This window comes from Notolabrus celidotus, chromosome 5 (assembly GCF_009762535.1).
Source record: "Notolabrus celidotus isolate fNotCel1 chromosome 5, fNotCel1.pri, whole genome shotgun sequence".
Classification (NCBI taxonomy): domain Eukaryota; kingdom Metazoa; phylum Chordata; class Actinopteri; order Labriformes; family Labridae; genus Notolabrus; species Notolabrus celidotus.
Genome location: NC_048276.1, coordinates 21349039 through 21362371, shown reverse-complemented (window position 1 = coordinate 21362371; position 13333 = coordinate 21349039). Strand labels below are relative to the sequence as shown.

The 13333-nt window shown below is 39.8% G+C and overlaps 1 protein-coding gene across 2 annotated transcripts in view; it reads right to left on the bottom strand.

The window, feature by feature from the left end:
• Positions 1-3327, bottom strand: part of auts2a (activator of transcription and developmental regulator AUTS2 a) — a 436353-nt gene extending 433026 nt beyond the window's left edge. For both annotated transcript variants that reach the window (XM_034684294.1, XM_034684295.1), the window contains exons 1-3: positions 3152-3327; positions 2493-2546; positions 251-979 (exon numbers count right to left, since the gene is read on the bottom strand). In XM_034684294.1, the coding sequence (XP_034540185.1) occupies positions 251-529 (279 nt within the window). In that variant the 5' untranslated portion in view covers positions 530-979; positions 2493-2546; positions 3152-3327. The remainder of the gene's footprint in view (positions 1-250; positions 980-2492; positions 2547-3151) is intronic.
• Between the last annotated feature and the right edge of the window lie 10006 nt (positions 3328-13333).

Below are 13333 nucleotides of genomic sequence, written 5' to 3'. Positions count from 1 at the left end.
CAACAACAACAACAACAACAATAACAGGCTTTCAGTCACACAGATAGTAATCTCTGGCTGCAGCAACACGTTTAAGGTTACATCTGTTCAACTCCAGCACACAAAACAGCCAAATATGCAGGCAGAGGCCAAAACACTCATCCCAGTCAGAGAAACATACAATCATCAGCCCATCTTTACACAGCCAGCTGGGTTTCAATGCAAAAGTTCCACACACAAACACAGTTAAAGAAAGTCAAAGAACACTTACCTCCAGAGCCTCCAGGGTCACAAAGCCCGTGATGGAGAATCCATCGATGATATCCTCTTCAGCAGAAGTAGACTCCTTTCTCTTCCGCCGTGGAGGTCGAGGGCGGGAAGAAGTGGGCTTCCTGTTGCCCTCCCTCTCCGAGTCGGAGGAGAAGCGAAACACAGAGCCCTTTACATGGTTGTTTCTTATCCCATTTGATCTCTTCTCCCGGTCCCTCGTTGACCTCGTCTTCCTCTTCTTGCGGGGGCCGCTGGATCGAGGGCCATCTATGTCCTTCATGGACAACAACCTGATAAACCCTCCTCTTACAGAGAATCAGACTCTTCAAGGGCCAAACACTGGCCCCTCTCAATCTCCACTCGTAACAAAAAAAAGAAACCCTGAGGAGAATCTCCACAATATCCAGGCGTGTGTTAGCAAAGTATTAGATCCAAAGGAACCATGTAATATCCAACAGATGACAACTTTCTGCAGCAGTCACTGAACCAAGCTAGCTTCCATGCAAAGATCCCCAAAGGCAGTCCATCAAATCCTACGACCAAGGTGTAAAATGATCTATTAAGCACGTTATCACCAAGCTGTCGAATCCGCCAGAGGAAGAGCTTTTCAAGTTAAAGCAAATATCTGCTCAGCGAACATGTCCCGCCATGGTGAGTTGAGCTGGTGACACCACATCTTTCTTCTCCTGGAAAACTGCTCCTCTTACCCAAGGTCAGCAAACTCTCCCTCCTGCAAGATAAAGACAGAGAGAGAAAGAGAGGGAGAGAGCGAGGCATTTGCAACATGTTCACTCAGCAAGTTCAACTGTGCATTAAGTCAATGAGCCATTCTCCAAAAGGTGCTGCAGACTGTACACTGACGCTTGTTGCCACTCTACATCATGCAGGCTGAATGTTTTATTAGCAGCATACTGTGTTTTCTCACACTGCCAGGTCATTACACCCTGAGATGAGATGATTATGTGTTGTAAGTGTCTCTGAAGCTTCTGCCAAGCTTGTAACCTAAACTGTCTTTTTAATGATTCAGTGTCTTTAATTAATTATGCAGCAGAATTTTTACTTTGCCACTCTGTGTTTTATGCGTCGCTACATGAACTTGTTGTTTTTGGAACGCTCACTGCTGATTGAAGTACCATGCAGAGTGTGTATATCTGCACAGATACAAGGAGTGAAAGCGTCAAAGTAACATACACTCTATGTCACTTGTCCTACTGCAAGACTGCAACAGATTGCTCTCAAGCTTTAAATAAAGCCTTAATTAAATCAGATGCATTAAGAACAATTGGCTCAAGGTTCTGTCCTTCCTTCCTTATCTTATTTGTTACCTGATTGCATTAATTTATCAAACAAACTTGTTTTAAGGTAAAGCACAACTTCATACAGACATTACAGGTTGAGTTGCATTAATTACCCATTTGGAGACACTTTAAATATCAATGTTTTAACGTAATAACTTCTGAGCTGCCGGTATAAAGTCAGACATCAACAAGAAGAGTAGTAAATAAAGTCATTGCTTGAATGAAAATATTCAGACTTGCAGACATCAATCACAATTCTGTCTAAGCTGAAAAATGAATCACTACAAGACATCCAAATTCACCATTCACTTCTTTGATAATATCACCTTGGATGTAACACTTAACTCAAACATTTCACACATCAAAACAGCAACAGTTCTCTCTTCTATGAATAAAAACATCTCTAATTGAACTGGTTGACGTCCTTGAGGTTTTACACTCTCCGTTAAGAAATCCAGACAAATGTCAAAACCCCTTGAAATGCCATTCTGCACTGAACTACAAAGCTCAGCTGAGCATACCTCCACTGTCTGACACTGAAGGCATCTGGCTGCTTTATGATATCAGGATGCAACATTCAACAGCTTGCAGGCTTATTCTGGATCATTCTCAAGGCATAGCCTCCAGTCTAGGCCTAAAGCCACTGAAAGTCATTGTAGTCTGAAACACATATGGCTTCTCTATGTGTCCAGAATATCAATTCTCATCCATTACATCATGGAGAAGGCATTCTATGTGGAGGAAAAACTGAACCAACAAACTGCAGGATTTTTATGAAGCCTTTCTCTGAATAATCATGCCTCCAAAATGCTGGGGGACATCTGAGACCCAGAGGAATCACACCTTTTTCTGCATCAGCGCACAAACCAAAAGCAATCTGTCACAGTCAACCACCATCTTCAACTTTACATTGTCTCCTTGGACACAGGTTGTCATGTTATGTACCTCATCTGGATTCTGCAGCATGCATGTAGTCTCCCCAAATTGCTCTGCTGCACCCTGCAAAGTCACACAGGTTTAAAACATGCATTTGAAAGAAAAAATGGCTTGGATATATAACAAAAGGCAAATCCAACCAGCCTGCATGCCAAATTTTAACTATGCAGCAACCTTTCAAAAAATATTCCTTGCATGCAGATGCTCCTAACAACCCAAAAAAGGTAATTCCAGCTTTACTATGATAACGGTCCAACACCTTTTTATGCCTTGAACCTGATGCCCCGTGCCAGCACTTATCTAATGACACACTCTGCCCAAATAGCTCCAAAAACATCGCTTATTGAGGAAAACTGTATTCTAGTACTCGCCCTGGCTTTTCTAGCTCAGTAAGAGACTCTTTCCCTTGTCTGCGCTGCTCACAGTCCCTTTTTGTCTGCTGCCTGTGCTGTCAGCAGAGATCTCAGGCTCTGTAATCCAGTCCAGCCCACAACAGCAGCAGCAGCGGACTGGCACTGCCTCCTACTCCGGCTCTCCAAGCTTCATTTTCCACTGTAAAGACGCACAACAAAAGCAAAGCCTCTCTCTCTCTCTCCCTCTCTCTTTCTCTCTCTCCCTCTCTCTTTTTATGCTCCAAGACACGTCATGCAAAACGAAGAAATGCAAACCCTTGCGAGTGGGGAGGGAGCGTCCGGACAAGTTGCAGGCCTTCGGTCACCATAAAAAAACATAAAGCACAAGAAGGTTTTGGAGCTGGTAAAATAGATCCCGCACTGGAAAACCATAGGGTATCTCCTCCACCTCCTCTCTTCCCCAGATCCGAGCTTCAGGATCCCGGAGAAGGGGAACCGGGGCGCAGTGATACGGCGATGCCGCAGTGCCGCTTTACAGGCTGCACGCTTCCTCCTCAGCGCAAATAGTGCTGTCTGTCTGTGGACGTTTGGAAGGCTCGAAATTACATTAAAGACAGTGGAATTAAAAATTATGGGAGTAAATGCCAGATTAAGACTTAATTCACACCTTTTTACCTACAGAATAAATCCGAAATCCCATTCTTCCTCTGTCAGACATTTCAGGGCAGAAATGTCATTAAAATATATTCAACTTTGCTTCAAAAGTTGAACATTTTGTATGTAACTAAAGAGAAAGATGAAAATAAATACTTTACCTTTATTATTGATCAGGACAAAGCTTATTAACCCCAGAAAACTCTCCGGAATTTGCAGAGAAAGTGTGCATTTATTAGCATAATTACTTAAAGCTGCTGTGAGGGACTTTTGATTTATATCAATTTTGGTGCTCCATTGTGGACAAAGTGATACCTCTTATCTCTTGTTCTGTACATGTAGTGTTTTCAACAAAAACCTCACCCTGCTGTCTTTTAACAGCCAGATGTATCACTCAATGTGATTATTTGCCATGAAAACAGCCCAAAAAAGGATGTTTCTAAAGCCGAATGTCAATCATGTGGTCTAACACCTAGCCCCTCTGAGTGGTTTAAGGCATTAAAAATGACAACAGAGAAGGTATCAGTGTTGTTGCGTATGGTTTTGTTTGCTTTTAAAAGGTCATAAAGAGGCATCAGTGTTGGTTTCAGTCTGTTTCTCAGCTGGTGAAAAACTCCTCATAGTGCCTTTAAACAGTCAAAACATGTTAAATATGTAAAAACACAGCTACAAAGCTAACAAGCTATTCTAACTTAGTGGATGATTTTGGAGGCAGACTGCAAAAACTGAACAAAGAGTGTGGCATTAATTATGTATTTACTGTTTAAGTACAGTAAGACAGCATTCTGACATCCACATCATTTGTCAAGTTGAAGTTGTAGGCTAATCATGGTAATATGTGCGCTCTCAGGTGTCAGGGTATCAGTTGGCTCATGAAAGCCACTGTAAGATTTTGCCTCAGGGGCACTCCAGGACATATAGTACTCCCCCCCTACACACAGAGAGATACACACACTCACCCATTCTAAAGAATCAACAGAAGACTAACCTTAGCAGTAGCCTAAGTGATAAAATGTCTGTTAAGCATTACATTTTTTCGGGCTGACATTTGAAGAAATTGGAAAAGCTGCCTTTTTTCAGTCATCCAAAGCCTGTTTCTCCTAAAATTTCACTAATCAGACAATGCATTTGTTGCCATTTGACGCCATGAGGTAAATGTGACAGTGTATGGAAATACAGTATGAGGAAATCATGCTGTTCTTGCAGCATAACATGATTGATCTGACTGAGCATCACATTGAGCCATCATGTTTCCATACAGTGAAGGTTCTGTAGCTGATTTATGAATACTGCATGATGTACAGTATTGATATTGTGTTGCCTTTGAGAGAGACATATTATCATGTAAGGGTGCAGTTACTCTAAGTCCATAGAATGTATGAAATGCTGCGAGTAAATGTATGACATCTTACCTGTTCAGTGTGATTTAATGAAGTCATAAGGCCAGCACTAGATTCAAAAAACCTAAAGTAGGCTATGGTGTGTTTGTCACCAATATGATGTAACTAGTAATAGCATATATGTTCCACTGTTAAATGCCACTGTTGTATTTTCTGTGTGGTCATGCAGTGGCAGGCACACCTATCCAATGATAGAGTGGCATAAGCTGATTGAATGCCCCGCCCCTTTCACACACCTGTAGATGATTCCAGGTGAGCCTCAAACACTGCCTAAATCTTTGTTCATCATTGACTCTCTGAAGTTTTACTGAAATTAAAACATTCACACAGATTTTGAATGTAACTTCAATAAAAGGCACAAACTGTCTGTGTGCACCAGTGAGTTTCTCCTTGACTTCCAGACATGATGATTTTTTTTGCTTGAGTAACAAACTTACTCAAACTGTAGTTAACGAGATAGCTGTTAAATAGAAACCTATCAGTCTGTTTGATGCTTAATATGTAGAAAAAGTGAAAATGCGCTTTTTCCAAGAAACCTATAGATGGACAGAAAGAAAGACACAAAGGTCACTTTAAGGGTCCTAATATGGTTTCTTTAAGTTGTGGTGCAAGTGCTGGAAAAACATAGATTGTACCATGTGCATGTGTCTAATTGATCTACTTGATGGATTTTGATGAGTAAAAATTACATCCAATACAGGTTTTGTCTTGATTTGTCTTGATAAGTATAACATCTAGTGTTAATTAAGTCCTCAGTTGTGGCTGTACTATCTTAAAACTCAATATCTTGATCTATCAGATCAATGTGGCTAAAGTGTAATGTTTTAGTCTGACAAATATTAGATAAAGGCGTTCTTATAGATATGAGTATTTAAAATGTAATGTTCCCCTTATTCCTCACATTCATTGAGTTACACTATTATTTATCATATGATTTGCTGGAATAATTGATGTTAAAAGTGATTAGCTTCAACCATAAATATATAGCTATGTAGTTTATAGTGAGATTTTCATCATCAGTACAGAGCGGATAGCTTGTAGTGGTTCTCACTCCAGCATGACACGTATTGATTTTCAAGTCCATTACAGCCCATGGGATGAGCATTAATAAGAGTGTGAACACAACAGTGTGACTTTGTGTGGCTTCAGTGGTATCAAGAGTGAAGATCATATGAATGAGTGAGTGGAAGAAAAGGGCTTAGAAGCGTGTTTGGTATTTCTGAGCTTGTATTATCTACCAGATTTAAAGAAGGAGAGAAAAAGTATGTTGTCACCCTTTGCATGAACAGAAGGCAGCATTTGTTTTAGTGAGGCAATGAACTGGTCCTCTTTGAAGAAGGAGCCATGGGTGGGCTGTGTATTTTTAGCCTGGTTTAATGATGCAGAGGCTGAGTGGTGTGCCTCAGAGCTCGCTAAAGTGCTTCAGTCTCTGGTGCCCAGAGATGCAGGGGCCCCAGCGGCCTGTAAGAATAATACCAGGGGATTCACGTGCACTTGACCCTGTCTCATCTTCTCGTCGGAGTGTCCTTGTGACAAAGTGGCAGGGCAGGAGAGACGACAGCAAAAGACAGCTAATGCAGCTCTCCCAGCCTCCACTCATTAGGTGGAGAAGACAAATGTGCTGCCCTACCCTCCTCTCTCTTTACCATAATCAGCTTTAATTACACCTTCGCCCTAACTTTCTCTGCCTCCACAGCTAAATTCTCTGTCCCACTATGCTCTGGCTCTGGGGGTTTGATCAGCTAGAAATAAGGCTGTTATTTTGGCATCAAGAGAAATCTAGGGTATAAAGCATATTTTGGCTACAGCATTTGCAGAACACACTTTGAATAATGGTGAATGAACTGCACTAAAATTGGGCTTTACTAGTCTTCTGACCACTCAAAGTGCTTTTACACAATACATATCACATTCACGCTTTTACACCCACATTCACACACAGCATGATGCTACGCTAAGTGTTGGACTGACCTCAAGCACCAATCTCTAGCTGCACAAAGCTCTTGAAATTTCCAGGGTATATATCTGGCTTCACTAACCCTGTCAGAGGAGATCGACCTGATAAGTCAAGCTAGAGTTGCCGTGTACGCATTATGGAGATTTAAAAAATTGAATATGAAAACACATCTAAAGAACGTGTAATTTTACACCAGATCAGAAAAACTGAAATGCTCTGATATTAGCTTATTTTATTTTCTGTTGAGAAGGGATAGCACAATCAATAACTTTTACATTTTTCGTCTGTAAAATCAAAGTGTCCTGTTTGTACTTCTTCCTCCTCTCCTCATGATCAGGATTAAGAAATTGATTCGTCAGTGGGCAGAGTTTTTTCACAAACTGATCTTTTATCTTTAACATATCCTTATACAGGACAGTATGTGAACCACCTTCATAGCACTGAAAACACAGGGTTAACCCTGAAGCTACTCCCATAACTGCAAATCCTGCTTAATCCCCTCTTTTAAGAAGTCCTGATCCTGGTTTTGGGACTTGAATTTGCTCTCTGGAGTACCATCATGAAATTAAAGGTAGTGTTGCACAGACAGCTTGTCTATTAATTAAAAATACACCATCGCCTTAAAAAAGAGGTGATGCAGGAAAACAGACAGGACATTTGAGTTAAGTTGCCCGGCTGGATTCAGCAGGTTATAGTTTGATACAGAAAAGAAGAGGGACCAGATGCAGACCTGGGACCAGTCAACTAACATCTGAGAGTGATTTGGCATTAAACAGACATTTACATAAAAATGCAAACAACAAGCCCGTAGACGTCTTCACATCTCAAGTTGCTAGTCAGACAATTGATGATGACAAGCAGACAGAAAAAGAACTCTTAGCCTGAGTATCCGTTACTGCTCATCGGAAAAACGCCTGAAAAAGTCAGATGACAGCTGATGGATTCTGAGATTTGTAAACTCTTTTTCCACATTTTTTTGGAACAGAACTCAGACTGACATGTTGAAATCCAGACAGAACTACACACCAGTGGTGAGGAACCTAAATACTGTCAAGATCAAATACACAGAAAGAGAAACAGCCATATTTCTCAGGTCACATCTTTTCTGAAATGAGATCAAAAACAGGATAAAGCCCGAAACTGTACTGATGTGTATGTAAACATGCTCTAGTTTTAAAGCAGTCTAATCCATGGCTGGAGCTAAAATAAAGAAATGTTTGAAAGGAAAGGAACCAAAGAACAAGAAAGCATACTCTCATGAAAAAATGTAAATGTGCTAAAAGATAACCTTGGTGGATTAAACTTATTTGCTCCCAGAAGACAGCAAACCCAATCAGTCTCTTAAAAAGACAGCCAGATTTTTTTTGTACCAGTGCAGGTATTTTCAAAACACCATGCAAGCCTGAAAAGAGCTCATAACAGGATGAAGCCCATGGGAGAAGTCAAACACAGGCCAAGCATTCTGCACCCGGTGTTACCCTGGTAAGAAACAAAAAGTCTCTCTCCTGCTGAAGAATGTGTTTCTCTTTAATTGCCAAGTCAAAAAACACACACCTCCCTCCCTCTCTTCCTCGTCTGTTTTTAACCGAGACTGCAGATGGTTGTAATTAGAGAATCAGATTCACAAAATAGAAACATAAACATCCCCATACATTATCTTCCTGCTGCCAGTAACTTTGGTCTAACGTTATATTATTTATGTTCAGCTTCATCATTATTATCTGAGCTTGTCAGGAAGGAGACTAAAGTGGAATGTAATGACACTTCGTAGCTATAAGTACCCAGCAATTCAACTTGCATTACGCTCGAAGAGATTCGCAATACAAGAACAAGCTAATTTTCCCTCCCTCTACAGGTTGCCTACAAGCCCTATAATAGCCCTTATTACTTGCACTGTGAGTGCAGAACAACAGCCCTCACTTAAATATTCCCCTCTGTAGCTGCACTGTTATATAAAGTGGAATCTAGTACTTTTACTTTGTTGTTCCTCTTATATTCTCTTCACAAACATGATTTGTTGATGCTATTTATCAAAGGTGTAGTGGGGGATTCAATAGCTGTTGCATGTGTGGGAGGTTTAAAAATCCATCAAAGGGTAGACGTCCTGAAAGTGCATGTAAATAAATCACAAGCACCTTTCATATTCTCTGCTAAACTGTGGCAAGAGACCTGTTGTTCAAGAGCTGACCTAAATCATGAAGAGTGTCCACCGCAGAATGTTACAAAGCAGCAAGCTTAGCCACTGAAGTCACCCAGCTGTTTCTGTACCCTGATCGTTAATCATTGAGGCAATTTGGCCGTCCCGGTTGTGTCATTTTGGAACTGTTTTAATCTTTTAGTCTTTCATTATCTTATTGATTTATTTTGTTTTGTTTTGTTTAGTTTCATATCATAAGTTTTAACATCTTATTCTACCTCTAGTGTTTCCTCATTAAGATCTCATAATAGCATTTCCTCAGTTTGTCTGCACAGTCTATTCATGTTGTGTTCTTGACCTTGCATTTGGATTGTGGGGTTAGGGTTGTGGCATGGGTGTCATGAGTCAATGTTTATTTCAGTTTTTTCTCGTGTTTCATGCCTTGGTTTCTCCTGTGTTTATTCTGTATTAGTTATCCTTTGTCTCCCTTATGTGTTTTGTGATCCAATGTCTCTTTTTTGTACTTTCTTGTGTTTCTTAGTCTTGTCTTGTGTTCTCTGTTTTGTAGTTCTGATTCCTGTATTTCCAGTGTATTTACTTTCTGCCCTTGTGTGTTTCCCTTCTTTGTGATTACCCTCATTAGTTTCACCTGTGTCCTGTGTTCCACTCCTGTGTTAATTACTCTGTGTATTTAGTTCCTCTGTTTCCCCTGTCCCTTGTTGGATCATTGTACGTCGTTCTTGTTTTCAGTGTGTATGTCTTCCCTGTGTTCTCTCTGTGTTTCTTTTGTTGTGTTTTCCCAGCGTTTCCTTTTGGATTTAGTTATTGGACATTTAAGTGTGTTTTGTTTGCACATTTTGTTGATTAAAACCCTTTTATTTTAAAATCTGCACTTGGGTCCTCCTTAAGTCTTTCCCCCAATGTGACAGAAGGGGGTCTCATTGAATGTTTACTTAGTATTTCATTATTATTTATTATTACTTTGTCTATGTACAGCACTTTGTGTTACATTATTGATTGTTTGATTGATTGATTCACTGATTGATTGAGATAGATAGATAGATAGATAGATAGATAGATAGATAGATAGATAGATAGATAGATAGATAGATAGATAGATAGATAGATAGATAGATAGATAGATAGATAGATAGATAGATAGATAACCAGTCTGCAGAAAGGAGTATGGTACATTTTACCTCTGCCTGTTGATACTGTGGCAAAAAGAGTATATCCATCTCAGGCTGGTGTCGAGAATGGGGAAATGATAACAGTTACCGGGCAGTCAGCAGTTAGCACAGATGTGAGAGCAGCCGGAGGAGCTACTGAACCCCAACCATCTCTGATAGGGAAAAGTGGAGCAATATCCTGTTGGTATTGTTTAGAACAGGTTATCATGTCACAATATTATATCGCATAATCATCTACTGAGCATCTGTTGTTACATGATGTAAATAAGAAGACAAAACAGCTGAACGTCACATATCTTCATGATCATCTTCTCTAATCATTTATGAACAGGGACCCCAGATAGATCTGAATACCTTAGTTTTTTCTACTTCTTTTTTTACCTTGTACTTACCTGTGCTTCTAGAGAATTCCTTTATCGTTCAAAAGGTACCTAACTGAAAGCTTTTTCAGAGGTACACATATAACAGCCTACCTAAGACCTTTGAAAAGAATGAGCCATCCTTTCTTTTAGAAACATGACAAGTCAGAGTATGTGCTTTGAAAAGGACTCATTGAGAACACAAACAAACACATACCAGTCGGCTGGCAAAGGTTCTTTTCAGACTCAGAACAAACTGTAGCAAAAGAGTAATGTATTCTGTTGAACATCTGAATTGTTTAGTTTAAAATACTTGCCAGGGTTTGATGTCAGTTGTTCTGAATGTGTCTTTATGAACTCCCTCTCATTTAAATGCTAAGGATGACCTTTCAGTGCATGTACTGGCTCTAAGAGGAGATCATCTCCTTGTGTATTCTTTATTTCAGCAGATAGAGCTGATGCACTTAAGCTGTTATTCTTTTTTTGCCTTGCAGCTTTGAGAAGAACTGTAATTTTCCATATCTGTCATCTGTGCAAATAGACCAAAATTGCTTCCAAATATACTCTCACGGAAAAGATAAAAAAGGAGTTGGGTACAGAAAATAACTCAAAGCCAGCATGCTGCTCTGTTTACCTATACTGAAGCCTTGTGGAGCCAAAAAAAAAACCCTTGTAGCTCTCTAAGTTCTTGGAATGACAAGAAGGAATATTGAAAGTGATAGCTGACCTACTAAACCAACATCACGTTTTAAACTAACAGTGTTGTCAGATATGTGTGTGCTGCAAACAAAACACAGTCGTCTTTGAACAGCACATCTACAGCTCAATTACAGAAACATTCAGCTCTGACTAATTCATGAGACGACAAGTTCAACATGGAGTTCAGCCACTTGAGATGAAAGAGAATGATTTCAGCGAGCTTTGCTCGTGTTAAATACGACCGAGGCCTGATGGAAGCATGTGGTTTCAATTCCAACATAATGAAGTCATGCGGGGTCCTCAGAGGGACGAAAAGGTTTGGGAATGTGTTCCAGTATTTCTGCTATTATAATGTCAAAGTCATGAATAATGAAGGTTTCAAATTAGAGCCAAAATCTGGCTCCTTGACTGCCTGGTGTGTCCTTGGATATGGTTCACTTGTGCTGCCTATTCTTATTTCTCAAGACTTCACTGCAAATATGAACAAGAAGCTCAATTTTCCTCCTCACCACCACCATCATTATCAGCATGGTTTTAGTTCACTTATTTCTTCCCGTTGTCAAAAGCCAAAAGGCAAAGGTAGAGTATGAATGATGAAAATCTAAAGTGACAAATGTAATTGATATTGCACATTTGATAGCTCATATGATACATTAGGAACCGGTAGAGTTCAGCAGTCTGTTGTCGAGCATATCTGTCATACAGTGTGGAACAAAATGATAGGAAACAAAGGCTGCGGTCTGAAAGCCTCTAAAAAATTACCCCTACATCTTTTCCCTAACCACTTTTCTTTGAGCCTGCTGGAAAATGTCACAGGGTCAAGGCAAGGTGTGAGGAAAATATGACCCCAATACTTAAAGAATCAGATTACACTTACAGTAAGCGGTGTCACAGATTTTGCTGCTGTTTAAAAATTACAGTCTTCCAAATATGGACTACAAATAGTGCATCAGTCGCAATCTTACCATATTTGCCCCCCTTAAGATTTTTTCAGGTTATGGACCATAACAACTTCTAAGGGTGGAGCAGCTTTCAGTCGCTTAAGCAGTCTGTAGATCTGAGGAAATATGAAGTTACTCGATATCGAGAATGAGTTCATGAATGATGTTCATGCACTAAAATCAGCTTCTGTTTCTTATATCTGTGATGTAGGCTTATATTCTATCTATCTTTATCTTACAAACATTAATATTAATAGCAGTTAGTAGTCCAATTAGAAATATCTGAAGCACCATAAACTGCAAACAAACTCACTCCTCTGTCACAGATGGAGAGGCCTATTAATCTTAATTATGATCAACAAAACACTGATCTCACTCAAACATCATCATCATGATCAACAGCAGAAATCACGCTTCTTGTGGGAAGTATTATAGGCTGTACTATCTGAGACCAGTGGTACAAATACAGTTTGAGTTATGAATTGATTGATTAATTGGAGGATTTAAGTAAAAAGGAATATAAGTTTCAAAAGGGGAAGTGAAACATGTGTCTGTCACATTGAGAATATCACTCTGTTCACCCTTGTTCTTCTCATATATATATACACATAAATTAAAAGTTTGATTAAATAAGAAATCAGTGTTTAAAGTAGGGATGATTGCATCAGATGTACTGCTGTCATGTTGACCGCTTGTTGACGTGCACAGCCGGGAGGAACGTCACTTTGTTTAAAGTTGACACACCTCTCAGCAGAATCGTGGGTCATTTTTTCTTCTGTCCTTCCCTGAAGGATGGTCCAGAGTATCCAGTGCTGAAGGAGATTAAAATATTAAACGATGAAGTTCTTTCCTTATCATTTAGAGAATTTAAACAGCTCTTATCATCATCTTTGTAATGGTCTATTGGGGCGACCCAAAGGAGTGGTCATGGACATGGCGGTCAAACATGGTCATGGACATGGTTACTAAATCTTCTTCATTATAGCACAAGAGTTATTTTTAAACAATGGACTAATTGATGATGAAGCAGGGTATGTTTTAGTACCGAGTACTGAACGCCAACCAAGATTGTCAAAGAGCTATTTCCTTTCTTTGGTCCTCTCTGGTTTGTACTGAAGGTGAGATGTTACAGGGGCATATATATCATGGCTTAAGCTGGC